This window comes from Cygnus olor, chromosome 3 (genome assembly GCF_009769625.2).
Source record: "Cygnus olor isolate bCygOlo1 chromosome 3, bCygOlo1.pri.v2, whole genome shotgun sequence".
In the NCBI taxonomy this organism is placed as follows: Eukaryota; Metazoa; Chordata; class Aves; order Anseriformes; family Anatidae; genus Cygnus; species Cygnus olor.
The window spans coordinates 38,304,826-38,331,202 of NC_049171.1; the positions used below are offsets into that span (position 1 = coordinate 38,304,826).

The 26,377-nt window shown below is 40.0% G+C and overlaps 2 protein-coding genes across 8 annotated transcripts in view; one reads left to right on the forward strand and one right to left on the reverse strand.

Moving 5' to 3' along the window:
- The first annotated feature begins 6,025 nt into the window (after nucleotides 1-6,025).
- On the forward strand, nucleotides 6,026-25,035 carry CFAP206 (cilia and flagella associated protein 206). 7 transcript variants are annotated; one of them, XM_040553795.1, is made up of 13 exons: nucleotides 6,026-6,260; nucleotides 6,445-6,734; nucleotides 9,261-9,344; nucleotides 9,674-9,764; nucleotides 10,851-11,039; nucleotides 11,326-11,484; nucleotides 12,423-12,631; nucleotides 13,570-13,689; nucleotides 15,884-16,040; nucleotides 16,732-16,869; nucleotides 18,829-19,022; nucleotides 20,068-20,211; nucleotides 23,204-25,035. In XM_040553795.1, the coding sequence occupies exons 2-13, from the start codon at nucleotides 6,627-6,629 to the stop codon at nucleotides 23,432-23,434; spliced, it is 1,824 nt and encodes a 607-aa protein (XP_040409729.1). In that variant the 5' UTR covers nucleotides 6,026-6,260; nucleotides 6,445-6,626; the 3' UTR covers nucleotides 23,435-25,035. The 7 variants fall into 7 exon arrangements, with proteins under 7 accessions (XP_040409729.1, XP_040409730.1, XP_040409731.1 ...); XM_040553796.1 differs by having other exon boundaries at nucleotides 15,938-16,040; XM_040553794.1 differs by having other exon boundaries at nucleotides 6,027-6,260; nucleotides 15,842-16,040.
- Nucleotides 25,036-25,269: 234 nt separating this feature from the next.
- RARS2 (arginyl-tRNA synthetase 2, mitochondrial) overlaps nucleotides 25,270-26,377 on the reverse strand; it is a 55,563-nt gene continuing 54,455 nt past the window's right edge. Inside the window, exon 21 of the mRNA XM_040553806.1 lies at nucleotides 25,270-25,948. The gene's annotated coding sequence lies outside the window, so the exon portion shown is untranslated. The remainder of the gene's footprint in view (nucleotides 25,949-26,377) is intronic.

The window sequence follows — 26,377 nt, forward strand, 5'->3', positions numbered from 1 at the left end:
TAATGCTGTAATGACTCAGTATTGCTTCTAAAGATTTGCTAGCTTTGAAGGAAGAAAAATTATAGGGATTTAATCCATTCAGTCACTTGAAGCATCAATATTATTCCTAAACATTAGGATATTTCATGAATACCGAACAGGATAAACTTTGCAGCCTCATTGAATTGCTGGAGAGCACAAGGCTAACGATGCTGAGGTCTGTCACCACAGTGCTGAAGAGGTGCTTTCAAGGTGTCCCTGCTCCTGCTGCTTCATCAAGTCTTCAGCATTAAGAGGAGACTGGTCACCTAAATTTTCTTGGAAATCAAAAGCTCCAAATACAGAGTGCCCCTCAGCTACCAACCACAACGTAGCTCATCTCTTCTGAACTAATGAATTCTCAGTGAAATGCCATCCTCGTGTTCATTAGTGTTGCAGATTACTTTGAATCGAAACTCCCTACTGTATTTGCTTTGCACAAATACTACTACTTTGCCTAGACAAGACTGAAAGTATAGCAATCTAGCAGAGCGAGGAATGACCTTGTAGGTAGCAAGTATGAATTGGCCTCTCCAGTAAAAACATTGATCAAAAAACTGTTCTTTCATGGCCATAACTTCACTTTCATTGTGTATGTTGTGTATATCTTTTTGGTTTTTGTTTTGTTTGTTCGTTCGTTCGTTTGTTCGTTTGTTTTAGGGTGGTGAGCGAAGCAAGAAGCAGCAATTTGTCTAGTTCTGGGATTTTAACTCAGAATTTACCAATAACTAACTGGAACAGCCACCCAGGATGAAGGCTTTTTGGAAGCTCTTGCTTTACATTATATTTCTCAGTAAAGCAACATCTTGCTATGGCACATCAGAGCCCTGGTTTTATATATCTACAAATATTTTAAAATCTTCTAATCTGCCACTAAAACTTCTGTGCACATCATGACCCATCTCTAACCCCCCCCCCCCCCCAAAAAAAAAAAAGTAATGTAAAGGGTGGGTACTCTTTTCTCAAAACCCTTCTGAGCTCTGTACATGTGGTTGTGCACTTGAATCAGTGTGCACATCTTTATGGCCTCCAGATCACACCTTAATAAAGACTTGGAAAAAACCTCCAGTTTCACTTCAGTTGTCTCCATGCGATAGGAAGGAGCTGAATGGGAGGTCACAGAGAGTCAGCCTGGTAAAATGCCCTAGCAAAGGATTTTCAAAATTTTGTATACAACATGCCTTTGATTCAAAGCAAAACTAACTGTCCTTCTTAAATATTTGTGCATGCCAGGGAAAAGTATTCCTTTCCTTGTTTCAGCAAAATGGACTTAATGACCATCTCTAAGCCCTTTTCAATTATATTCTATTTCGACGGTTAAATGACTTTACTAAATTACTTCTACATCAGGTGTTTTCTGTACTTGTAATTTCACAAATTGGATTCCTATCTCCTCGTGGCATTTTCTATCTAAATATTTTTTTCATGTCCATTAACAAGATTAGCTGACATGTGAGACTGAAAAAAACAATTGCAGCTGGCCAGTGCTGTGTATCTGTAGAAGAGTCTTAGAATTCACTTTTAAAAGTAAACGGTAAGAACTGCTAACTCAGCTGCTCTTTTGTTCTCTAACAGTTACCAGGCATCCCATGATGTTAAAAAAAAAAAAAAAAATCACCTTTTTTTCCAGTCTATAGCACTCCTTTTGAAGGTTGCTACAGGCACAGCTGTCTAAAGTGTTACTCAAGTATTCATCACAAATCTACAAGATCTTAAACCTTAATAGCTGCTCTAGGGGAGAGAAGCTGCACTGGGAATAGAATTGCTTTGGGGCAACGAAGGTCAGAATTTTGGAGAAGGATTTGCAAATTTGTACATAATTTCAAGGGCATCCATCCATTTGGCGGGTTGTTTCCCAGCTAATGTCTTGATATGGGGAAAACACTGCAGGAAGGGCTCTGTTTCTGGGGTAGCGTGGGTAATAATCCTCTTCCCCTCCCAGTCTGACTCACTGATCATTCTCTTACATTTTGACAGTTGAATGAAGAGCATCCTTGTACAGAAGTGAGCATCCCTTTACAGAAGTGAGAAATCTGTAATTGGAAAAGAGTAAGCCGAGTGAGAAGTTGATTTACAAACTGCAGCATTTTTACTGTCCTGTTATTAGTACAGTTTCCTTCTCCACTAATGGGGTCAGAGCCATAGCAACATATTTCCTAGACAATTCTCTCCTTCGTCTGCATACTGGATGTTTCCACGACTTTGGAAGAAGTTCCTATAGCCCAAGAAGAAAGTTCCCAGTCCTTGATCTCCTGATGGGTCCCATCTGTATGGGATGCTGCCCAGCAGTAGTTTCTGACACTTCTTCTGCTTGTAGGGAAATCAGTGTATTGCATTTTTTTCTGCTTTTGCATACTTGTGGGATTTGGGACTGTTACAAGGACTCATTTTAGCATTGTGCGAGAAGGTAGTCTCCCGTGAAAAGAATGTTGAAGTTACTGATTTTTTATCAGCTGTACATACGTAAGGACTAGTTAATAGCTAGCTAAGCCATGAAAAGCCAACATGGGCTTCTGGCCGAGCTGCACCTGTTTTGGAACATAACTCTAAAGGTATATATGGGAACTACTTGATCTATGACAAGTGTATGAGTCCCAGGTCTAATTTACAGCAATTTTAAGAGGGATGGTTAATGGAAAAATCTCTTGATCTGTGTTATTTTTATTAATGCCTTAACTGAAATGTTAAAGTTGCTGCGGAGCCTTAGGTAGTGATTCATCTGAATGCAGCTGAATAATGCATCTTTTGCAGGAGTTTCCAGTTGAGGCACTTAGTGATGGTATGTCTGGAATCTCTCCGCTCCCTCCTCTCTAAAGGTTTGAAGGACAAATAATTCTGCTCCCCACCCTTTTCTGTAACCTAGCAAATACAGTGCATCCATTGTGCTGGCCAGAGGATCCAGACTAACAATAACATATTTGTTAACTGGGTTTATATATTACTGTGTTGTCTTGTTTTGTTTTTTTCCTATAAATGCTCAAATCAAGGGTAAACCTGTTGTGCTGTGCTGCCTATGAATGAAACCTGGGAGATTTTTTTTATTTTCAAGATAAAAGCCACACTGGATTTGTTTGACCAGCAAAATCTTGCTGCCTCGGAGACACTTTAATCACAGGGACAACTGTCAGTTTCCCTGACCCGAGTTCTCTGTACAATGAGTAAGTCTGTGCTCCATGTCAGGTACCCTCATTCTTGTGGTGAAAGTCTGATATAATGGGAACTGAGGGTAGACACGGAGCAGGCATACCCAGCAGCAAAATGATGGAGCTGGGAGAAGAGAGCAGAAGAACAATTTAATGTTCCTTTACCGTATTCTAATAGGGAGGCTCAAACCCTTAATGATACCTTAAATAATTGCTATAGATGTCATCTGGGGTTCCTTTACATGTGAACAAGCAGTCTGCACCTTGCCTCAAAGAGCCTGAAATGGGTGTATACCTAATACTTGCATAGCTTTCCAGGACAGGCCTGGAAACTTTAAAAAGTGCTGCATGCTCTTGTGTGAATGTGTCCTTAAAGCAGAGCAGGTCAGTGCAGCTTGCTGGCACCCCGTTGTGCTCTGAGCAGGGTACCAAGAGGACAGGGCCTCTGGTTGGTGATGTGCAGGCTTGAGAAGGAAGAGAGGATAAAAATCCGTGCACCAAAACATTCTCAGCTTCAAAAATCAGTTTTAATGTGAACAGACAAACTCAAGAAGGTGGCATCACGCTTCTGCCCTCACAGCATAGATTTCTGACTGTGAGATTTCTGTGTGATTCCCTGAAAATATTAAAAGCCAGACAGATTGAGTATATTTCCCTCTTGAAAGAGACAGGCTTTTCATTCTTGTGCTTTCCTTGCACTGCTCCTTTGGAAGAAGCATGTATCACAGAATCCCAGAGTGGCTGAGGTTGGCAGAGCCCTCTGGAGGCCACCTGCTCCAACCCCTGCTCCAGCAGGGCCACCAAAAGCAGGCTGTCCAGGAGCACATCCAGGTGGCTTTTGAAGATCTCCAAGGATGGAGACTCCACAGCCTCTCTGGGCAACCTGTGCCAGTGCTCTGACAGCTGCACAGAGATAAGTGCTTCCTGATGCTCAGATGGAAGTGCAACCAATTGCATATTAGCTTCTGCATCATGGTACAAGGTAATTTCAGAACCCTGAAATATAGCATACAAAAAATCTGCATCATGAGACTCACGTTTTAACTTCAGCAATGAAGAAAGAGATGGTAACTCAACTTCTGCATGGATCCTAGATCGTCTTCTAAACTCCTGCACCTGGGTGCATCTTCAAAGAGGTGCAGGTGGTGTCCTGCATTGCTTCTGCAGCCACCCAGCAGAGGAGGTCTGAACACAGGAAGAAGCTAACTGAGCTGCAAGAAGACTTGTCAAACAGGTGATAAGCTTTCCCTTGAAGAAAGGGCTAGGGTGTCAATCTCTGCAGTAATTTTAAAACTACTGTGTCGTTTTTAATGATTCTGCAAACTAACATTTAAAACCCTTACATCACAAACATAAGAATCACTTTACTGTGCATGTTTTGTTAGAAGTGAATGGCTCAGACACACCACTAGAGGGAATAGTTTATCTGTCTTTCAAGTGAGTATGACACGGGCTCTAAGTAGCTGGGCATGGAGGATTTTTGAGGAGGAAATAAGGGTCTTTAATTCTAGTTACAAGAACACTGGAAAAAACAGGACTCCATTTCCAGAAACTCTGTTTAAAACTTAAAGTTAGTACTAATTCTAGGGGAGCAATCCAAATGTTTTGAACATGAAATAGTGTTCTGCAACTTCAGTAGCTTACTGACAAGCTAAATGAACTTTTGTGGTCTAACAGAGACTGCAAACCTCTCATGAAACCATGTTTTTCTTTAGTAAATGTATAATTGCCTTTCTTGCTTGTTTACTTGCTTTCTTCCTTTCTTTTTGCTTCCATATACACAGTTTTCCTGTTGATGTTTACGTACACATGCACATCTATACCTATGCCTCTGCATACATATGCTTTGCATATTTGCAGAAATGCACGTGTATATACACAGCAGAGAAGAAACAGTCTAGGAGGTTCCTGGAGTGTGTGGAAGACAACTTCCTGACACAGCTGGTGAGTAAGCCAAGGTCACTCACACTGAGCCTTTTACTTGCGAACAGAGGACTTGTGGGTGATGTGAAGGTTGGAGGCTGTCCTGGGCATAGTGATCATGAAATAAAAGCTTTCAGTTCCTGGAAAAGTAAGGATGGGGGTTATCAGAACTGCTACCTCGGACTTCCAGAAGGCAGACTGTCCTGTTTAGGAGACTTAGGAGACAATATCCCTTGGGAAGCATTCCTGAAGGGTAAAGGAGCCCAGGAAGGCAGAGGCTCAAGTTCAACAAAGCTAAGTGCTGGGCACTGCACTTGGGGCACAACAACCCCATGCAGCGCTACAGGCTGGGGGAAGAGTGGCTGGAAAGCTGCCTGGTGGAAAGGGACCTGGAGGTATTGGTCGATAGCTGGCTGAACGTGAGCCAGCAGTGTGCCCAGGTGGCCAAAAAGGCCAAGGGCATCCTGGCTTGTATCAGGAATAGTGCAGCCAGCAGGAGCAGGGAGGTGATCGTCCCCTTGTACTCTGCTCTGGTGAGGCCGCACCTCAAGTGCTGTGTTCAGCTTTGGACCCCTCACTACAAGAAGGATATCGAGGTGCTCGAGCAATTCCAGAGCAGGGCTACGAAGCTGGTGAAGGGCCTGGAGCACAAGTCCTGTGAGGAGCGGCTGAGGGAACTGGAGTTGTTTAGTCTGGGGAAGAGGAGGCTCAGGGGAGACCTCATTGCTCTCTACAGGTACCTGAAAGTGTGGGGAGCTGGGGGTCAGCCTCTTCTCACAGATAACTAGTGATAGGACTAGAGGGAATGGCCTCAAGTTGCACCAGGGGAGGTTCAGGTTGGAAATGAGGAGACATTTCTTCTCAGAAGGAGCAGTCAGGCATTGGAACGGGTTGCCCAGGGAGGTGGTGGCGTCACTGTCCCTGGAGGTATTCAAAAGCCGTGCAGATGTGGTGCTTGGGGACACGGTGGACCTGTCAGCGAAACGTTAGACTGGACTTGATGCCATAGAGAGCTTTCCCACCCAGACGGCTCCGTGCTTCCACAAGCACCGCACGCCCCCAGACCCCCCCTACACCTCCCCGCGGCCCGGGCCCGCCCCGGGGCGGTTCCGTGTCCATGGGAACGGACGGCGGCTGGGCCCGGCTGGAGGCAGCCCCAGTTCGCGGCCGGGCCGGGTGATGGGGGCGAGACCGGGGCTTTGGGGTTTGGGCTTTGGGGGTGAGGTGGCGGCACGGGGAGCAGCCCGAGAAGCGGCGGCGGGAGGCGGGTGGGAGGCCCCGGGCTGGCCCCAGTCGCGGCGGAGAGCTGCGTTGTTGTTATAACCCGCCTTCGCTTTCCTCCCTGTCCCTGCTGCTTTAGGTCAAGTGCTCGCCGCTTGGAACTGCCCTCAGGCCTCTGCAGCCCGCCGGTGGCCGAAAACAGGAGGCCGCAGAAGGCTGTGGTATAAATGTCCCCCCTGCCCGCCGTGGTGCGGGGGGAGCAGGGCACTGAAAAGAGTGGTGAGAAGTCATATAAGCCCGTTAGGGTGGTGTCTGACCGCTATGTCTGGCGAACTGACCGAAGGAATCATAAAGATCATCATTCGCGAAGTAGGACAAGAATGTGCTGCCAAGGGACAGGCTGTTTCTGAAACCTTGGTAGCTTTCATGGTAAGAGCAAGTGGAATGTTGTAGGGTTTTCATGAATCCAGCTGGGCGTTTTTCCAGTCACGTTCAGGTTCTGTTATGGTCAATAAAATCTCTCTCCCTATATATTGCTAAAGAAGCATATAGAATTTCCAAACCTGGCTGCTTTTAGCTTGGCAGTTCAAACCTTCTTTCAAGGCTTGCATGATGCAGGATCTTAAATTTTACATAATGTAAGTAATTCCCCCAAAGTTGCTGACGCTACCCAGAATGAATGATCATACAATCATAGAATCATAAAATAGCTCGGGTTGGAAAGGACCTTAAAGATCACCCAGTTCCAACCCCCCTGCCATGGGCAGGGACACCTCCCACCAGAACAGGTTGCCCAAAGCCCCATCCAGCCTGACCTTGAACACCTCCAGGGATGGGGCATCCACAGCTTCTCCGGGCAACCTGAGCCAGGGCCTCACCACCCTCTGAGTGAAGAATTTCCTTGTAACGTCTAATCTAAATCTCCCTTCTTTTAGTTTAAAACTATTTCCTCTTGTCCTGTCATTATCTGACTGAGAAAAAAGTTGCTCTCCATCTTTTTTATAAGCCCCCTGTAAGTATTGAAAAGCTGCAATGAGGTCACCCTGGAGCCTTCTCTTCTCCAGGCTGAACATCCCCAGCTCTCTCAGCCTTTCTACATAGGAGAGGTGCTCTAGCCCTCTGACTGACTTCACGGCCCTCCTCTGGACCCATTATGATGTGAAGCAAGGGCATAAATCTTTCTCTGGTGTTAAAAATCAATAAACTTCAAATATCAACTTCATGTCAGGGTGCCAAAGCTGGAATGGCTACAGCTGAGGCTTTCAGGAGTGACTTTAATTTTGAAATGTCTCAGTTTCTGATTGTCCACATTAAGAAGTTATAAATGGGCGTTCGGTGATATTCAATATGGGGTCTTAGCAACCTCAGCAAGTATTTCATTTGTTTGAAATGCCATGACTGTGAACTTAAGGCCCTGAAAAGGCTGTAGGTCCTGAGCCTTGGGACTTTTGTGAACTCAGAGCAGGAGTTCTCCCTCATTTTCTTCCATAGGCAGATAAACCACTTTTTATTTTTTTCTTTCTAAAGTGCAAATGAGGATTGTTTCTGAGCTTTAATAACGTTTCTTCTACCTCTTTCATAAATGAACAGAAAGGTATAATACCATAGGTGGTTCATTGCAACAGATATATTTATTCCGTGTGTATTTATTCCTCTTCCATCTATTTTGATGTTTGTTTTTTTTTTTTCTGTGTTTAGGTAGGGCTGGGTTTTGTAAATGGGTTTAATATGGGTTTAATATTTGGAGGAATTAGACTGGATCCCACTAGAAATGAAATAGAATCAATCTTTATGTTGTCCTTGGTGGACAACTGTTCAACTATTAATATCCTAAAAAACATTATACACTTTGGCATTTCTTCTTATAAGACGCAGCACCAGTGCAAAATATAGTCTGAATGCACCTGCAGAAAGATGGAGCTAGTTCTTTATTGATGTTGTAAGAATCAGCTCTTGATAAACTTGTATAGGAATATAAATGGTTCACAGCAATACTGTTAAGATGTTTTGTTTGTTTGCTTGTTTTTAAATAGCTAAAGGTTAACACTGTGTCTTTAAAAATACATGAGTTCAAAAGCAGTGTTAATCAAACATGAAAATTTTCATCAGATAAAAACTTCTGTGGCTAGCAAGATACTCAGCATAAATACCATTTGCAAGCATGCAAATATTTCCCTGTATGCAGAACAATATGATTTTTTTTATCCAAAGGGCAAACATTTATACTGATGCATACAACACCAACATAGAAGTCTGTAAACAAACATAATGGATTGCTATAAAATTTCGCTTAGAAAAATATGTTTCCAGGACATTTTTAAAGGAGCTATATTTAAAATGTTCTTTTCAAAGTATTTCTTTTCAAATAGATTTTTTTTCCACTTATGTCTGAGAAACGAAATTGAAACTAGCAACACCAGTGAAATAGACTGACTTTGTTTCATTATCAAAGATTGAAATGGAACTAAAGAATAGTAAAAATTATATTTGTTTTTAAAATTTTATCCAGTAATTATTTGCACAATTGAATAATATGAAGTATATTAGTGATCTTACAGATAACAAAATTTGCAAATTCCCACTTTGAATTATAATTCTGTCATAGTTCCTTCTGTGCAGTAAATGTATAAATAATTTTCTTCTGCCTTGTGTTCCCTAAACGTTGGACCCAGTCACTGTGAACAGTTGCTCCTGCAAAGCTGTTCACTCCATCTGGAGGTCTCACAGGTATGTGGCATTCTGGCTTGCTGCAAAGAAGGGTGATTACAGGAACACGAGTTGTCAATAAATCACAAGGGGAAGTGAAGTTAACATTAAAAGACTTAAGTTTTAATTATTTCCTCTTAAAGCTGAGGAAACAGTGTCTACACCAGAGATTTTTCAGAACTTAAAAGGCTAACTGCAAAGAGTATATGCTGAGATATAAACTAATAGCTTGCTTTTGTCAATTTCTAGGTGAAAGCTGTTGTTCTAGATCCGAGAAATGAATTTAATGTGGATCAAATCCTTACAAAAAAAGATGTGCAAAATCTTACCCAGGTAATTTTGACATGATGGTGAGTGTCAGTACTTAGCTAAGACCATACCATTATTTGCTACCTGTTCCTGTACCTATAATGCCATTTTATTTTGATACCAACACTTACAAAACTCTAATGATACTTTATTATCACAGCTCTGTAGCTAAAGACTGGAATATGTGTTCTTGCATTTTAGTAAATGCCTTATACTTCATAGTATTTATTGCATGTCTAGAGAATGAAGGGAAGGGGCTCTGCTGCTGTTATGAAACCTGTCATATAGCCATGAACAGTACAGAAGGTTCTCAAGTAATTAGAAAGAATCCACTTTTCTGTCTCTCTTCTTAGCTTTGTGTTACCAGACTGCTTGACACAACAAACCCATCGCTGAGCACAATTAAGATGCAAGTTTACTTTGATATGAACTATGCAAACCGAGGTAATTTCAATACAAATAAATGTTTTAATAGAAGAAGATGAATCTGAGTTTAGGTTTTCATGATCTCTCTGTAGGGCTAATACTGATTCCCGTTAAATGACTGTTTGGCAGCAAAGCAAAATAAAAATCCCTGGAAAGATGTACTATACAGGAGTACAGTGTTTCAGTATGGATATTATAGGGAAAAAATGTGCACTGCATTTGAGAGTACATTCATCTCCTCCTGTCTGAGAGACTTACTGAACTTATTAGATCGTTTTGGAACAATTCTGTTTTCAGGCGCACAGGCTAGCTCTCTTCAGCAAGAAAAGCTTGGGCTGCACCTGCATATCTGAAAAAGAAACACTAACCAGAACTTCACTCGTATCTGAAAGAGAACCTCTTGTTCTATCAATATTGATAATTAAGAGAGATGAGTTACCTTGAACAACCACAGTTTTAACCAAGTCTGTTTTGGTCTCATCAGTGGTAACTTCATATGGTCTCAAAGTGGGAATGTGGAAGTGGAAGCAAAGTGAGATGGGGTTACAGTCTCTGCTCTGACTGTAAATTCAGACCTCAATGGGACAGTGAGGACTGGCTGGGACACAGAAAACACAGGTCAGGCGTAGACAAAAAGTAGATATTTGAGGTGGCAGGGGGCATCATGAAAGTGTTTTCTTGTTAGCATATATTTAAAACAAAAATTATCAGAATTAGGCTCCAAAGCCTTCTGGACTCCACAAGCTCAATAACTCCAGTAAAAGGACTTCTGAGATCTTGGGTAGTGTTCAGAGTTGGGTGTGTAACTTTAGGGTGTATGCGTGTGTGTTTTAGGTATTCTGGGTCCTACTGCAATCAGGGGAGCCCAGAAAGCCAAAGTTGCTGCTTTAAGTCGGCCTGGATATTTCTCTGGCCTCTACTGACTGATGCTAGTTGTACTAATGGTTAACTCCAGTGCTGTTAATTATAAAGGTATGGTGCTCTGAACATCTCTTCCACATACCTGTGCTTCAGAAACCTTAAAGTGGTAATGACTTGCACCCTCTGTATAAGCCAAATTCCAAAGAATTTAGACATCACTTTGTAACTGCCCTTCTTTCTTAGCTGAATTACTCAGAGAGCAGCATCGTGTTCTGGAGGGAAGGTTGGCTCCTCTGGTCAGAGATATCACAGACAGTCGTCCTTGCGTGCAAGATGAAATGATGAAAGTGTATCAAATGATGGTTAGCTACATGCTGCTGAGCTCTGGCCTGGGATCCCCAACAGATATTGAGGTTGTCAGGGAGGTAACAGGTCAGTAAACTCCCAGTTTTGAGATTGGACTTTTCTTACTGAAAAATAAAAGGTTACCTTCTGTTTGCTGGTCTTTAGATATGTGGTAAATAATGTGGTAAATATGTGGTAAATCGTGATGAATGCTTGCTGCCCAAACTGTCACTGCTCAACCTTGAAGTCTAAATTTCCCATAATTTCTACTTTCTGCAGTTGTTGTTCAGGAGAGGTTATTTTTGCTTGTTTAAACATTTTATTTTCCGATTCCTCATATTGAGGGCTTTCTCACCTTTTGTAATGGTTCTAGCTGCCTTGCAGAGTATATTCCCCCAGACAGCACTGGTTGCCTTCATCTCGCTCAGTAAGAAGGATAAAGAGCAACAGCTGAAAAATCTCTCCATGCTAGTCACAGGGATTCGATTGTTCAACAAGGAGTGTGGGAAAGGAGGAAAGGGTATTGATGACCGTAAGTATACAACTGTCTTTGGGTTGTGAATTCCCAAGTAATTGTTCCTGGTCTTCTGTGCTGGAGTGGCTCCAATAATATCCTGTCTCTCTAGATAAAACAGCTTTGACCCCGGGTCTGTAAACCTGGAGGAAATGTACATATTTAGTATTTGGTTATAGGTTTCCATGTAGGCTGCTACTATTTTGCTAAAAGAGAATCCGGTGTGGTTTATGTAGAAGGATTATATGTATTAACTTGATGCACTGATTTACCTCAGCATAACTTGTTCCCTGATCCTTGGCCATTAAGTGAATTAAACGTGTAACATTTGCCTTAAAAAGCAGATAATTAAGATCTTGAAAGAACACTGTCAATCCAATTACAATCTTCTGTTGAGCAAGTGTAATGAGAATTCTTAAAAGTTGCTGGAGCATTATCTGTATTCTGATAATCTAGAGTAACCCCTTCAGATTCTTAACATGTTCTCAAAAATCTTCCAGATTTTGAATCCTTCTGCTTGTTTAATGGTAAGAAATGTCGGTTGGTATCCTGGAATTTTTTCAAAAGCTATGTTCAGAGTAGGGCAAGACTTTCCTTTGTTAGTTGTATTTTACAGATGGGGAAAGTGAGAAATAGAAATTATGCCGATTGCCTAAAGACTCACAGGAAACCCATGTCAGTGTTAGCAACTGAGTTGCATCTATTATAAAGCAAGTTTTCTCACAGTCCTTGACTTGACTGTTATATTTCCACACCTATAATTCTGACTGTTTGGAACAACTTGACTAGTAAGTCAGGTGGTTGAATCTATACACAAACAGTTGGGAATATAAGGATAGAGGTTAGAACTAAAAATTCTGTTGGGACATTGCTGTGCCCTAATACTTCACTGTAACCATTCGCTAATGATTAAAATCCCTCTTTTTGTATGTATCTCTTTTATTCTATATTACCAGTGCCAGCCATTCTGAATGAAGCCATTCCATCAGCTACACGGACTGTTGAAGACAGTCTTAATACTTGCCATGTGCTAGCCCACTGTTACACAGCCTTGTTGGAATCCATGCATGAAGATCAGCAGAGACACAGGCAGCTTAGTTCTTTCAAACTAAAAGAAGCACTGTTCAATGTGAGACAATACGAGGCCTTCCTCTGCATCCTTATGGTGAGACAACATCTTGCTGGGTTTAAAAAAAAAGATTCAGAAATCACTGAAATCAGATTTTTCGCAGAATATGAGAATCTATATAACCTGTTATGCAGAGCTTTGTACCTAACTTGCTGGGGTTTGCTACTGTCAGACAAAAGACAAAATTAATAAATTGCTTGCTTCAGTGTGACTGTACTTCCATTTCATTTCTGGAACTTTCCTTTTTGGAGAGGTTTAATTTCATCACCAAAGATCTAAAAAGGTAGGGCCTTTCTTGGTTGTGTACTGATACTCAATCTGCTTAGATGTTGTGCAGATGATTGGAGAATATAAAGTGGGATTCTGCAGTAAAATATCTAGTAAGAAAAGCCAGGTTACCTGAAATAACAGATCTCTTCATATCTGCATAGAATTGAAGAAGTGTAATGGGAATATTTGTTTCTATTAAAAGCTGTCCCCCAAAAGAGACATGAAAGAAAAATTCTTGTTCAATCCATAAATCGTCTCAATTTTAGGCTGTAGACATCCCTAACATACAGGGAGTCATCAGAAGTCTTAAGAACACAATTTAAATTCCTGACATTTGTTTTGCTTACGAAGACCTTTTTATTTGTCTTTATTTGTCTTTTAAGAATTGCTGGGTTATGTTACAACAATTATGTTACTCTTCTGTACATCATAAAGCTTGAGAAAATGTTTCTCTTCAATATATTTTTAAAATTTCGATTCATTTCAAAAGTGTTGAGGTTTTATGTAAAAATGTCTAGTATTTGTTTGAGAGAAGTGCCTGGTCTTATACCTGAACACTCAAGAAAAAAAATTATTTTGTTGAAAGTTAGGGTTAATTTTATTCTTTAAAATAGTTGAACAAAGAGATCAACATAAATATTTGTTACTAAATATTTCATTTTTTGACTCTCATACTTCTTACCTGAAGTACATTCTCTTTGCAGTCTGATGCAATTACAGGTGCTCAAGAAGTTGAAAAGATGAATGTGCAGTTTACAACAACAATGGAGCAGTTAAAAAACACAGTTCAGAATAAGGTTTCTGTAGATACCAAAGAAGTTTTTGTAAGTATTTTGAATGGAAAACTTATTTGTTTTTAGTTATAAAAAGAAAAAATAATGATAATACTTTACAGGTGTGTTTTTGCATAGTTTGCTTTAAGAAAAAGGCTGCATTATTTTCTCTTTCATAACAGCACTCCTGGTAGTTTTTCAAGGGGTGACTAAACTATCAGACTTGATCTCAAGGTACAAGGAAAGCAAGGTACAAAATGGAGGGAAGGAATTAAATACTATTTTTCTCTAAGTGTCTTGGGTTGCTTGTCGGTATTTGTAGAATTACAGTGATATTTTCCTGTTTTAAGTATTCTCTCCTGTTTCCTGCAGAAACTGTTAGAACATATTGATAACAGCACATCAGAATGTGATTGCTTTGAAATCCTTTCAGATAGCAATTCCTGCAATTACAGTATGGCTCCTTGGTAACATTTTTCTAAAGAAATTGGGTTACTGTGATATGGATTTCAGGCTCTTCGCCCTTCCTAGTAATTGCTGAATCCGTTGGCCAGTTTCAGTTGAACTTGTCAGAGCCCAGAGCTCTCAGAATATGTCATTTTCTGCAAGTTCTCTGAAAAATAAGTAATTGGACAGACACAATTAGAGCCCTTCTAAGGGCTCTGCAGTGGGAATGCCACAGTTACGTGTCCAGCCAGCCGTCTGGGCAGTGAGCAGACACGTACGTATGTCTGTGCAATCCATGTTCTGTACTTGGTTGGTGGTTACAGGACATGGGAGGAAGAGAGAATGAGTGATGTGAACTGTAAGCATTTAAAGAAGGTGCCTCCTTACACCATGAAAACCTGGGATTAGTGTGATGGCATGATAAAAAGGATATGGGAGAGAAATACGTCAGAAAGCAGGCTTCCATAAATTTGCTTTTCTTGGAAGAGCTCCTTACTTTGTGTGATGTGCCTACCATTTTAATTCCGCATAGGGAGCTGCTGAACTAGCATGCCCTTTATACATATGGTAGGTTTTATTTCATCCTTCAGAACAAATAATTAGAAAGCAAAACAAAGTTTGATGTGGAGGAGGGAGGAGGGAAGATCATGCCCCATCTACTTACTCAGAGTATTTTTTGCACTTCCCTTGAGGGTATCTGTGCTGGAAACTCATGGCAATGGCGCTTTGAGGTACATCTCAGGTGTGATCTGACACTTCAGCTTATGTTTGCTTGTGATTTTATAAGCCTGATGTTCTTGTTTGGAGGACATTTACCTTGCTCACTGAGCTGCTTAAAGCAGTTTTTTTTCTCTCCTTCTGTATCTTCATGGGGCTTAAGTGCTGATACACACTTTAGTATAGTGATAAAGACAGAGGGAAGAGATGAGTAGGCTTTTCTCAGAGGCATGTGAGAGAAGAAATCCCAGTTTAGGTTCTTTGACTTCCTCTGGAAAAGCCTGTTTCTTCCCCGGGATGATGGAAGGAGCCTAGGAAGATTCAGTTCACTGATCTGAATTTAACCTTTCTGAATACGCATTACCCTTCTCCCTAGAAGCTGTCTGCTCTTGGCTGCTTCCTGGACTGTATTTGTACCAAGCCTTTGTTTTAGTAAACATAGTAGATTTCATTAATACTCTTTTAATCCTTTTTTTTTTTTTTTCTAGTAAGAATGGTTTTGGTCTTGCTTCCTTTCCTTTCGTTTCTTCAATTTTTATACCCATAACTTTTCCACAGCATTAGAGATGCTGATGAATTCCAGAGCTAACTCTTTTGACCATTCATGTAATAATGTTGGGAACATGCATAAAATACAGTGCTGTTGGCATGCGTTTCAGATTTGTTGAGCCTCTTCCCATAAATGCTGTGTACTTAAAGGCAACAGGGCGCATTTAATATCACTATAATTAAGTATTTATACTCAAAGCTGAGGGTCTTCTTTGGTAGGTGAGTACACGCTTATGTCAGCATTGCTGCTGGGAATGGCAGCTTCCAGTTTTGTCCTAAACCCTGCACCTCTCCGAGGCTGGATGTAGGTGCCTGGACCTGTGTGATGGGAATTCCACTTTCAAATCCCCAGGCTTCCCCTGGGGTTTTGGGGTGCTGAAGGCCTTGTAGGTCAGCTTTGTTCCTATTAGGGATTGTTGTGCACAGCATTGGGGCTATGTTGCAGACATAAAACAATTCTAGACTTCAGATAGTTTTCTTTATTTTATAGCCTCTCTTTGTTGCAATTTATAACGTGTGGACTGGATTTCAGAATGAGATACTACTCCTGAGCTTTCTCACAAATATGACTAACAATCTGCAACAGTTCTTGGAAACACAATCACAGCTTTTTCCTGAGGAAGTGCTGACATCTCTTCTTGAAGGAGTGACTGTGAAAACTGATGAGGAAAGGATAAGAGAAACCATGGGTACTGAAAGTTACTATTTTTGTTTGTTTGTTTGTTTTCTTTAACATCTCAAAATTTTATGATTTAAATTTTACATACAGAAGGAACTACAGACTGATTTTTTAATAATTAAAATCTCCACTGTAAATTAAAATGCAGCCTTTGTAGTATGTGGATTTATTTTTCATGTACAGTTTGGGCTTTTATATATAAAACTAAAATATTTCTAGTGGCTACAAACATGCCTTATAAAAATTCAGAAGAAAGAATACTTCTAAGATATTTTTTTTAAAGTTTCTTAAGTTTATGACTTCTTACACTTTTCAGAACTTCTGAAGTGAATGGAGGAATAAAAAGAGCTAAATAATGGGGCTTTATTTTTTTGCCGGAAGTGTGTTTCTGTAAAGATGCTGTCCCTAATAACCACGTTGTACTCAAGGAGATTTATAATGTGTGAGTGGGTGAAACCAGAATGGGACCATATGATATTACCTTCCTCTTTTGTCCTGTTTCCAAAGAAAACTAATGCTTTTAACAAAGGATCCTGAGGACTGACTTTTCAGTCCTTCAGGACTGGTTCCTTAAGATCTTTTCTAAGGTAGGTCTGAAGTTTGAGAAGATAATAGTAATCAGGTTATCCTGTAACATGGTTATATTGTAAACATCAGATGTTTTGTTAATGAAATCCTTCCTTTGTTAAATCATTTCTTAGGAACAAGAGTAAACGTTTCTGATTTCGAGAACCAAGAATGGCTTTTTCCAGAGACTACTGCTGATTTTGATCAGTTGCTAATCCAGTACCGTGGTTTCTGTGCACATGCAATTGGTGTAAAAGGCCTCACCCTTCCAGGTATGCTTTGTAGTTAGATCTTCTCCTTACTTCACGTGTACACAAGTACAAGAGAAGATGTGAAGATGTTCTGAATGCGTCCTCTTTTTTGTCAAAACTGGAGTACTGTAATTTCATGTGTGTAATTTTCACTCCCAGATAAACTTATTTCCCCCGTTGAAGTATTTTTCTTTAAAAAATACCAGATAAACTGCCCAAAATAGAAGGTAGGAGGGCTTCAAGAGGAAGTAGGCATGAACAAGCAGAGGCAGAGACAAAATGGATTGGACAAATGTTTCCTCCTGCTATTTGTGCATCTGTATAACCTACACTGCAACTGAATGCAGGTTTGTTTATTGTTAATGTGTTTTCATACAGTGATCTGTAAATGGTCCTTCCTTCTATTTTGTGTATCTGTGTGCTGAAACACACCCGTTCATGCCTACATCATACATGCCTACATACATACTTAAGCAGTGGATATAAAATACCAAAAGTCTTCTCTGAATAGAATAGTGCAAAATTGCACTTGGTGGTCAACTAATGGTAGGATTTTATTTGGTCTGATATAGGATCATTTTTCTTGAAATCAAGTCTTATTTCAAATTTTTCTATTTTCTGTCTTCCAGTGTTTTATAGAACCTATCCATATAGAACTATTTTAAACCTACAGGAGGCTGGGAGGAAAATGTGGCCGCTTCTTGGCATTATTAAAAAAAAGTGTATGTTTTAATGGCATTGTAAATATATTACATTTACTTAGTATTGTGCATGAGAACAGCTGTCCTGGGTTAGACTGAAGGTCTCTCTAGTCTTGCTTCTGATCATGAGAAATCATGTAGGAATGGTCCTTCCTTCATCATATCCTTCCCTGTTCTAGCAGTCAGTAGTTATGGGATTACTTCAGATAAATGTTGTGTTTTCACCTTTCTGTTCAATAGTCACTGATAGAGGTTTTTCATTTATCTAATTGCTTTTTGAATCCATTCAGAGTTCGCCATGGGATATTCTGATTGTTAAAAGTCCCACAATTGTAATTATGTATAATATGAAAAAATACCTCTTTCTGAGCTGGATTTAAGCTCTGGCTTGGTAATTTCATCACAGCTCATGCTTTTTCTATTAGGAAAATCAGCAAACAGTCATTTATATATCAGAACTTCTGCATGTAATTCATGGTTTTCTAATCCTGAATCGTATTATTTCTCTTTGGTTGCTTCTTTTTAATACTGGAGACAACTATTTCTTTAACCCTTCCTTCTGTGAAGAGTATTTAAAGCCTCTGATAACTCCCAGCTCACTTCATTTTAATTTTTTTATTTTAATGGGTTGAAACAAAATGTACTATAGCAAACATAGCATATAGGTTATGTTTTTTTTTCTTCCCCCCGTTTGTGTCCTACTACTTCCTGACATTCTTTGAGCATTTCTTGATTGCCACTGAATAGTGCTATTTAATATCTTCAAGGCACTGTCTGTGATAATTCTAAGTCTTTCCTAGACAATGGCAGCTGAAGGAGAGTCATTCATTGTACGTGAGCTCAATTTATGTTTTCCTCTGTAAGTTGTTTTGCCATTATTGACTTTTAATTTTCTCTGTTAATTTGTTGTCCAGCTTCTCAGCTGCCTTCGCATAATTTCAGTGTTATGCCCCTTGGTATAAATTGATTGCTCATCTGCAATCTGGTATTTGTTGGAGATTATAGGGGAAACATTTCTGGATATGGATGTTTGTTTTTATGCTTTTGCTGTAGGTGTTCTCACAAACATGGAGTCTAATCTAGATTAAGGTGTACTGGATGTAAACTGATCAAAAGCAGTTGTATTGGCCTAAAGGAATATACTTTTCTGTATTTAAAAAGTATTTCAGGGCTGACTTGAGGGAAACATTTTTAATCAAGATCATATGTCTTTTGTATTGGATATCAAACTGTTTACTATTTTATTTTGTTTCTGTTTTGTTTTGTTTTGTTTCCCTAGGAAATCCTGCTATTGGAATTTTGAAGCACAAGGACAGATGCTATGTGTTCAGTTCCAAAGAATCTGCATACATTTTTGCTCAAGATCCAGATAAGTTCATTCAGCTGAACATAGAAAAAGCAAAAGAACATGCAGAGTTAATTCATCTGCTCGAGCTTCACCATCAGTTTGAATACCTTGCTCCATACACACAGGTACACATCGCTCCTGCCTCTTGCTGAACAGCTGTCGGATCACTGGTTGATTTGTCCTTTCCAGAACATAAAGAGAACAGACGATACCCAGGAGTATAATAATCTGCCTATCATACAGAACATCTGATGGTCCGTCTCTTCCAGACCTTCGTGGTGTAGATAGCAGCATAAGGGGAAAAGGTTTCTTCTCGCTTTGTCTCTTCCTAGGAGAGTATGTAGTGCCAAAGGATTATGGCAGTGATGAAAACTGCTCATCCTTATCCTGGGAAGATCTCGTGTCTGATGTTTCTTTTCCCCATTATTGCAAAACTAGCTTAAAGGGACAGTAAGTAAATGTAGTAGAAGATGAACCAGACTAGAGCATTAACTAGAGCTTTAGCTCAGGAGTTCATCAGCATGTGCTGGATGAGCAAGTAGTGATATCTGGGGACAGGATTTATGGAATGTATTGCAGAACGAAAGGGGGCTCGTTAATAATGAATGTGACAGTGCTACAATGTGAAATCCAAAGGCTTGATTTTGATGTGTAGATTTTCTCTGTGACACATTGTGAATTCTAAATCCCTAGCTATGCAAAGTACGTAGTCTTGAACTGACCCTCGGTGAGAAAGATATGGTTTATATCCTACCTCTGGCAGAGATGTAGGCATTTCTCCTGATTATTATTTATGATTTTTAGTCTGTTCACGAAGATGAGATGCCTGCCTCATAAAATACTGCCTATGGAGGTGGGATCCCTTTTTTTATCAAAGTCCAATGATTAAGCACTTACCCGGGACGGGGGAGTCTGAAATTCAGCTGTGGCATCTGCCTAAAGGGTTTTCTGTCAGAAATTAAATTCAACAAATTCTGACTGGTTTCTTTTCTTTATAGCGGGTTCAGGGGAACAAAAATATTGTTGAACGTAAAAATCGTTACCTACTTGCAATTTACAGGTTTGCAGGTTTCTATTTGCTTTTAAGAACACGCGTATCCATATTCTGTCTTTGATGCCTGTATTCTCCTCATTAATGCCTTGCTTGTTGGCTTTTTTCCCTCTATCCAGGCAAGAAGTGCAGACAAACATTTGATGAAACCAACCACAAAATGTGACAGCAGCACTCAAACTGATACTCACATCTTGCCTCCGTCTGTTGTGAGGTCCTATGAATGGAATGAGTGGGAACTGAGAAGAAAAGCTATAAAATTGGTTTGTATTGTTACTACCAGATTTTCACGTGTCGGATAACAAAGTTCAGACTAAATTATTACAAAGTATTGTACTTTGCAGCATGAGTCTAAACTTACCCAAAGATGCATGCCTTTGTTACAACTGATCCAATCAGTTTTTTCCCCATTTTTTGAGCAGTGCTTCCACTGCTAAGTCTATTCATTCTTAATTTTTCAGTTGCCTTCTTTAAGTGATAAGTTTAATGATTAGCACTGAATTTTAAAGTTGTTTCTCCACACTCAAATTTAACAGTTTGAAGATATTGCTATATAAATTGTTTTTTATATTTTTTATTATTATTATTTGGTTTTAAACGGGGTTGCAGAAGGGTTTGTATCAAGCACAACTTTATTGCAAGATGAACAATTTATATTAATATCAACGTCAAGTAAGAGGAGAAACAATGTAGTAACTGGCAGGCAGAACAGTTAGGAATACCTTTGAATGTGGTTCACCCTGCAGAAGCTTTCTTTGAACAAACTTATCCACCCCTGGAAGAAATCAAAGCATGAGGCTTTTTTCTTTTTTTGGCATAGTGAAGTAGTTTTCATTTTATCTTGAATCCTCACGTTTGCTAAAACCAACTCATTGGGTTTTATTTGAAAGTGAAATTCCCCTCTTTCATGTACGACCAATCCAGATATGTAAGAAACAGAGCAAATAGCTTTTCTGTTGTATATGTAACCCAGAGGAAATGGTTGTTATATATAAATCATGATGATTTGCTGTTGGATTGGAAATCACAGTCCCACAGAGGGTTGGCGACATACATAAAAGCTTCTAAAGTAACAGCATATATTTAAAAAGCTGCTTACTAGGAGCTTTTCTTTTCCCAGCACGTGCGGTTGTTAAGGTATAGCACTCGATTTTCACAATTCAATCAAAATGAACTTGTTTGTGTAGGTAATGTTGCAGTTACCAACAATAACTGGACACAGAATGCTGCAGGGAGGTGGGTTTTGGTTTGTTTTTGTGAACAGATGCATATGGAGGCCTGTGGTCTGCTGTGAGGCCTGTTTCTTTTCTGTCCTTCTTCTTGCCATGAACTTTCTAACATTATAAAAGGAAACCAAAATTTTTAGAGTGGGATTTTTGACAGTATTAGCTGGTTTACAAAGGCTTGTAAGCAATAGGTGTTAATGAGGTATATAAAAAGAAGCCAAGTGGCCTAGCTTAAAGCCTCACTTTGCTTCTCTAATGGACAGAAGTACATAAATAAGTGCTAAGACGTGTTCAGTGGTTATGCTTATCTTTAGCATAAGCAAAGGTGTATGTTTTCTAAGAGTTGAGCTTGAAGAGTTTACAAGCAATTTTGTAGCTCGTTAGTTTGAAATGTTTAGAGACAAAGTACTCGGGGTGTCTTAGCATCAGCTGTCTGTATGGGAGATTGGCGATGCGGAGTTGAAACAAAAAATACAAGGCACGTGCAAAAGCATTTGTCTGCACCGACTATGCTGAATTTGTAATATGGAGCTGATAAAACATTTAGAGCCAAAGTGCTGAAATAACAGATGCAGCTTACCAATGCATCAGTAAATTTGATGCTATTAGGGGGGCAACGGACATATTTGCCGGTTTTCACAGAGTCACAGGCTTGTAGGGGTTGGAAGGGTACAGGATAAGCTCAGAGGCCTTGGGTTTCTTTTCTGTTGTTTATACTTAGCCAGAAAACTTGAAGTATTAAAATAGGACTTTTTAAGAAGACTTATTTGATGTTAGCAGTAAAATTTTCAGCTCACATTTGCTTCTCTGTACAAGCATACAGTATTCCTTGCAATGGCACTCACTCAGCATTCACTCATTTTAATTGTCAGCAAAACCCTTTATTGGGGGGAAAAAAAAAAAGGAAAACAAATAACAAAATACTCTTTCTTTCCATCACATCTTTTCTGTAAATTCATTATTGTTTTTTCTGTATTTTCCTGTGACACAGTGCGTAAGATTCAGTTGTAGATTAAGATACCAAACTATGTCTACTTGTAGGTACTTAAACTTCCATTACAGTCAGTATTGATCTAACTAGTGGTGTCTGGAGAGTGTTTTGGCTTATCCTAATATGAACACCCAATTTCAGGCCAACTTAATCACTCCACAGACTTGGACTTCAGAATCCAGTTACGGGACTGCACACTGGGGACTTTCTCACTTACATGTATGGGTCAGAATCCCACCACGTGAGACTGTATTTTGTGTATTTCAGTGATAACGTTATGTCAATACAATTTAAAGTGGTTTGTGTCATTGCTGACATAGAAGAAGGAACATACATTTTGTTGTTTTAAGTGCTCACTTGGTAATATTAACACTTCATAAGTGATTTCGTTGTATCTACAGCAATTGCTATGATTAAAGAGAGCTTTATTATTACTATCATAAATTACCTATCTTGTGCCACTTGCCAAGGGGCTAACAAGTAATGTCTTGAAAGAAGGCATTTTTTCCTTTTATGTGATACTCTGTGACACCAACCACCAAATCTCATCACGTTTGGTAGAAACCAAAGGCTAGATCCTGTAGTTTAGTTGTCCACAATGTTTGGGATCCTCAGATTTGTTTTAGGTTGCAGATACCAGGAGATTAATCCGCCTTCCATCACATTCAGTGAACTTTCCAGTTGATTGAAATAAATCTGAAACATTGGCAGAGCTTAACATGAAAATCACATTTCATTCTAACAAAACAAAGTCTTCAGCATTTAACAAAATCTGAAGCACAGTTACCAAAGAAAAACATGGAAACAACAGGAGCCTGACTTAAAATTTTAAAATTCTGGGGCTGCATACGATTTTGTTCACAGATTCTGTTAGTTTCAGGGGATAGTTTCAATGAATTTAGGGTAGGATGAAGTGTGCAGCGTTGCAGGTTTGTGAAGCCCACAGAGGTACAATATGTAAATGCAGAGTGTGTAACACCTAAGTGCTAAAATGTTCAAACAAAATTTTGCTTAATGTGATTCTTTCTGTGTCTTTAGGCCAATTTGCGTCGCAAATTAACTCATGCCATGCAGACTGATCTCAGCCATCTGAGAAGGGAGAACTCCACCCAAGTGTACTTGCCAAAAGATGTCAGCACCCAGACTAAGCATGATAACTCGAGCAATGTACCCAGACCACAGGTTTTCTTGGCAGGTCTCCGAGGGGGATCATCTGCTGCTACTCATATGGTCAAAGTGGACTTAACAAGACCAATAGATGAAACCTAATTGAAAAGGAGAAACCTAAAGAAATATACTAAATACATACAAAAATCCCAACATATATCTGAATCAAGTTACCAAAAAATTTTACTATGTCTGTCGATTCCAGGAGCAGTTGACTTATTTCATTTGTCTTACTTGCTAGGGCTGCTAAATGGCATTAAGTGATAGAAATGATGAGCCTGAAACACACAGAGTTTAAAAAGCAATTTAGAGTGAAGATGTGCCTGAAAACTTTACTTAAACTAACATTTAAATGTGTAGTGTGGGTCTGGGATTTTCTTGATTTTGTAATACAATGACTGCTTGCTGAAACACTACCGTTAAGAGACGTGGCTTTGGTACATGAAAAGCATAACGTTAGACTCATCGCTTTTATGAGATGCAGGGCCCATCCTGCAGCTCCTACAGAGGCATAATTCTCATTGGTATGAAGTAAAACCGATCCCTAGAGAGTCATCCAGATGTCACAGATCTGCCCACAGAGCATAATTGTCCAGAAGGTAAAACCAGCAAGATGAAATGGGTTTAGGTTCTTGGGTCTGTCTATCCATGCTGCTGCTAATGTCTTTCCAAGTAACGGGCCTTAAGAGCAGAGGCTAGGGCAGGGGGCTGAATCTGTCTGGGATGGCTCTGGCAGCCATTTGAGGTCTCCAATAATTTCTGTTCATTGGCTAAAACGTGTGCTTACCAGCACACAGCAAACAGTAGGAACTTCAGGCATGTTTTTTAAAGCATTATTTCACTTGTGTTTAAAAAAAACTAAAGCACAACAGGAACAGGTTTTTATCTCTCTTTCATTGCAGCACTGAAATATGTGCCAGGTCTGTTAAGCTCAACAGCAGCTATTATTTCTCTTTGTGAAAAGCTGAATCACTTGCGTTTTAAAATCTTCTCAGACAAAGTAGGGAATACATTAAAACAGAGATGCTTTTCACAACAACAAAAAGCTCCACCAGTTACTTTCTGCAAATTATCCTGATGCACCTGTGTGACTGCATGGGATTGGCTAAGGTTTTTAACTCTCCTTTTGGTCAGGTGCGCCATGGTGCATCGTGGTTTCCTAGGCCATTGTTATACCAGCTTGTGATAATGAAGTGTGGAGATTCGAGCTGCTAGGTGACTTTTCTGTGGCGTTGTGCAGGATAACATTCTCTTTTTGTTTAACCGTCCAAGGTGTACTTGGCTTCACTTCTTAAAGTTAAACATCTGGGACTAATCCACAAGGTATTACCAAAAATAATCAAAAAAAAAAAAAAAGATCAGAAGGGGAGTGCATATAAAACTTAGATAAACTATTTCTACTAGCTGATTTCTCCCTTTTGTAAAAAAAAAAAAAAAAAAAAAATCAGTAGCAGCCAGATATGCTGCTCCTCCAGGTTTTTGAACGATGAGCTGGCACTGATTTTCAGATTTATTAATGAATACATGAGTGCTATTACTTGCAGCTTTTTTAATTCAGAGAAGGTATCCTGTTGATGGTAAATGCAGTACTTTTTGTTCTGTACATTTTTATCATCATTTGCTTTGAACCTTTTATGTTAAAGTTCTTACCTTGAATCAATGAGCTGGTATTTTGAGAATATATAAATACACTTATATAAAAGAAAACTGATGAGTGAAAATTGTTTTCATTCTTTTACATTTGTGGAAGCTATGGCAGTATTGTGAAATAGTGGGGAATACGACTGTAATTTCAGATTTGACACAGCAGAAACACGTCAATATGGAAAAGTTTACTACTGGCAGTGACAAAGAGGCGTGTGAGATTGTCCCTTCCTGGGTGTTTACTACCATTAAAATAGTTCAGGAAAAAAAAAAGGAGAGATTATTTTTCAGAATGGCTTTATTCATGTGGGAGGGGATACAGTTTGCAGTTCATGCCCATTTGAACTTGAGCTTGTCTTTACTTGAATCTCCCCTTCTTTTCAACAGCTCTTCCTGGTGCAACAGTGAGTGTGCTTATGATGGAAAGATCATGCAAGACCTAGCCTTGTAGCCAGCAGTTTGGTACTGAAGTGCAGTGTGTGCAGCTATCAGGCTTCAAGGTTATTCAAAGGGTAGCTCATCACAGCACACTGGCACCCTTTGCATTTACAGCTGGTTTTTTTTTGTGTGTTTTGATGTTGTTTTTCCTTTAAGATTGTGCTGTTTGGGGAGCACAACAGAGATACGTAGAAAGCAAGAGATGCACAGATTGCAGCCTAACAGTTCACTCGAATTCCTTAAGCTTTACTCCATAATTTGCATGCATAAATTCAGTTATTGAAATCACGTGGTGGCTGCTGCACAGATTAGAATATCGCTCCATTTCCACGTCCTTCAAACCTCCTCAGCCTCCAAAGCAATGCATCTAACACAGCCTCTCTCCTCCTCAGTGCGCTGTGTTCAGTCGTAGGCAGCTGCTACCTGGTGAGGCCCCCTGGGACCTGAACGAAGTCTCCACGCTGTGTCTGCTGCAGAGCCAGGGGGGCTTTTCAATGTTTTCCCTCTTGCCATCATTGCAGAGCAACAAACTAGCTGGGTAGAGGTTATGAGGGGAAGAAAATGTGTATACGTTCAGTAAGTACAAATTAGAAAACACCGTTCACAGTGTAATAGGAACATTACTAAAACCACTGTCTTGTCCTGGTGTGGGCTTCCCTCTTGCCATAACCTTTGTGGAGAGGGCCCTGCCGCATGCCTTGCAGCATCCAGTCCTCATTTTGGTGCTTTCCTTGCACCTCAGGACGAAAAGGGATGCGCTGGTGTGAGGTGATGGAGTCCAGTGGGCACGGGTGCTTCATTTGCCTGTCTGCACTTGGCACCAGTGGGACCGCACCTCACGTGCTGTGTTCAGTTCTGGGCCCCTCACCACAAGAAGAACGCTGAGTTACTTGAACAAGAGATCTGGTGACGGGACTAGAAAACAAGGGTTACGAGGAAGGAACTGGGGCTGCTTGGTCTGGA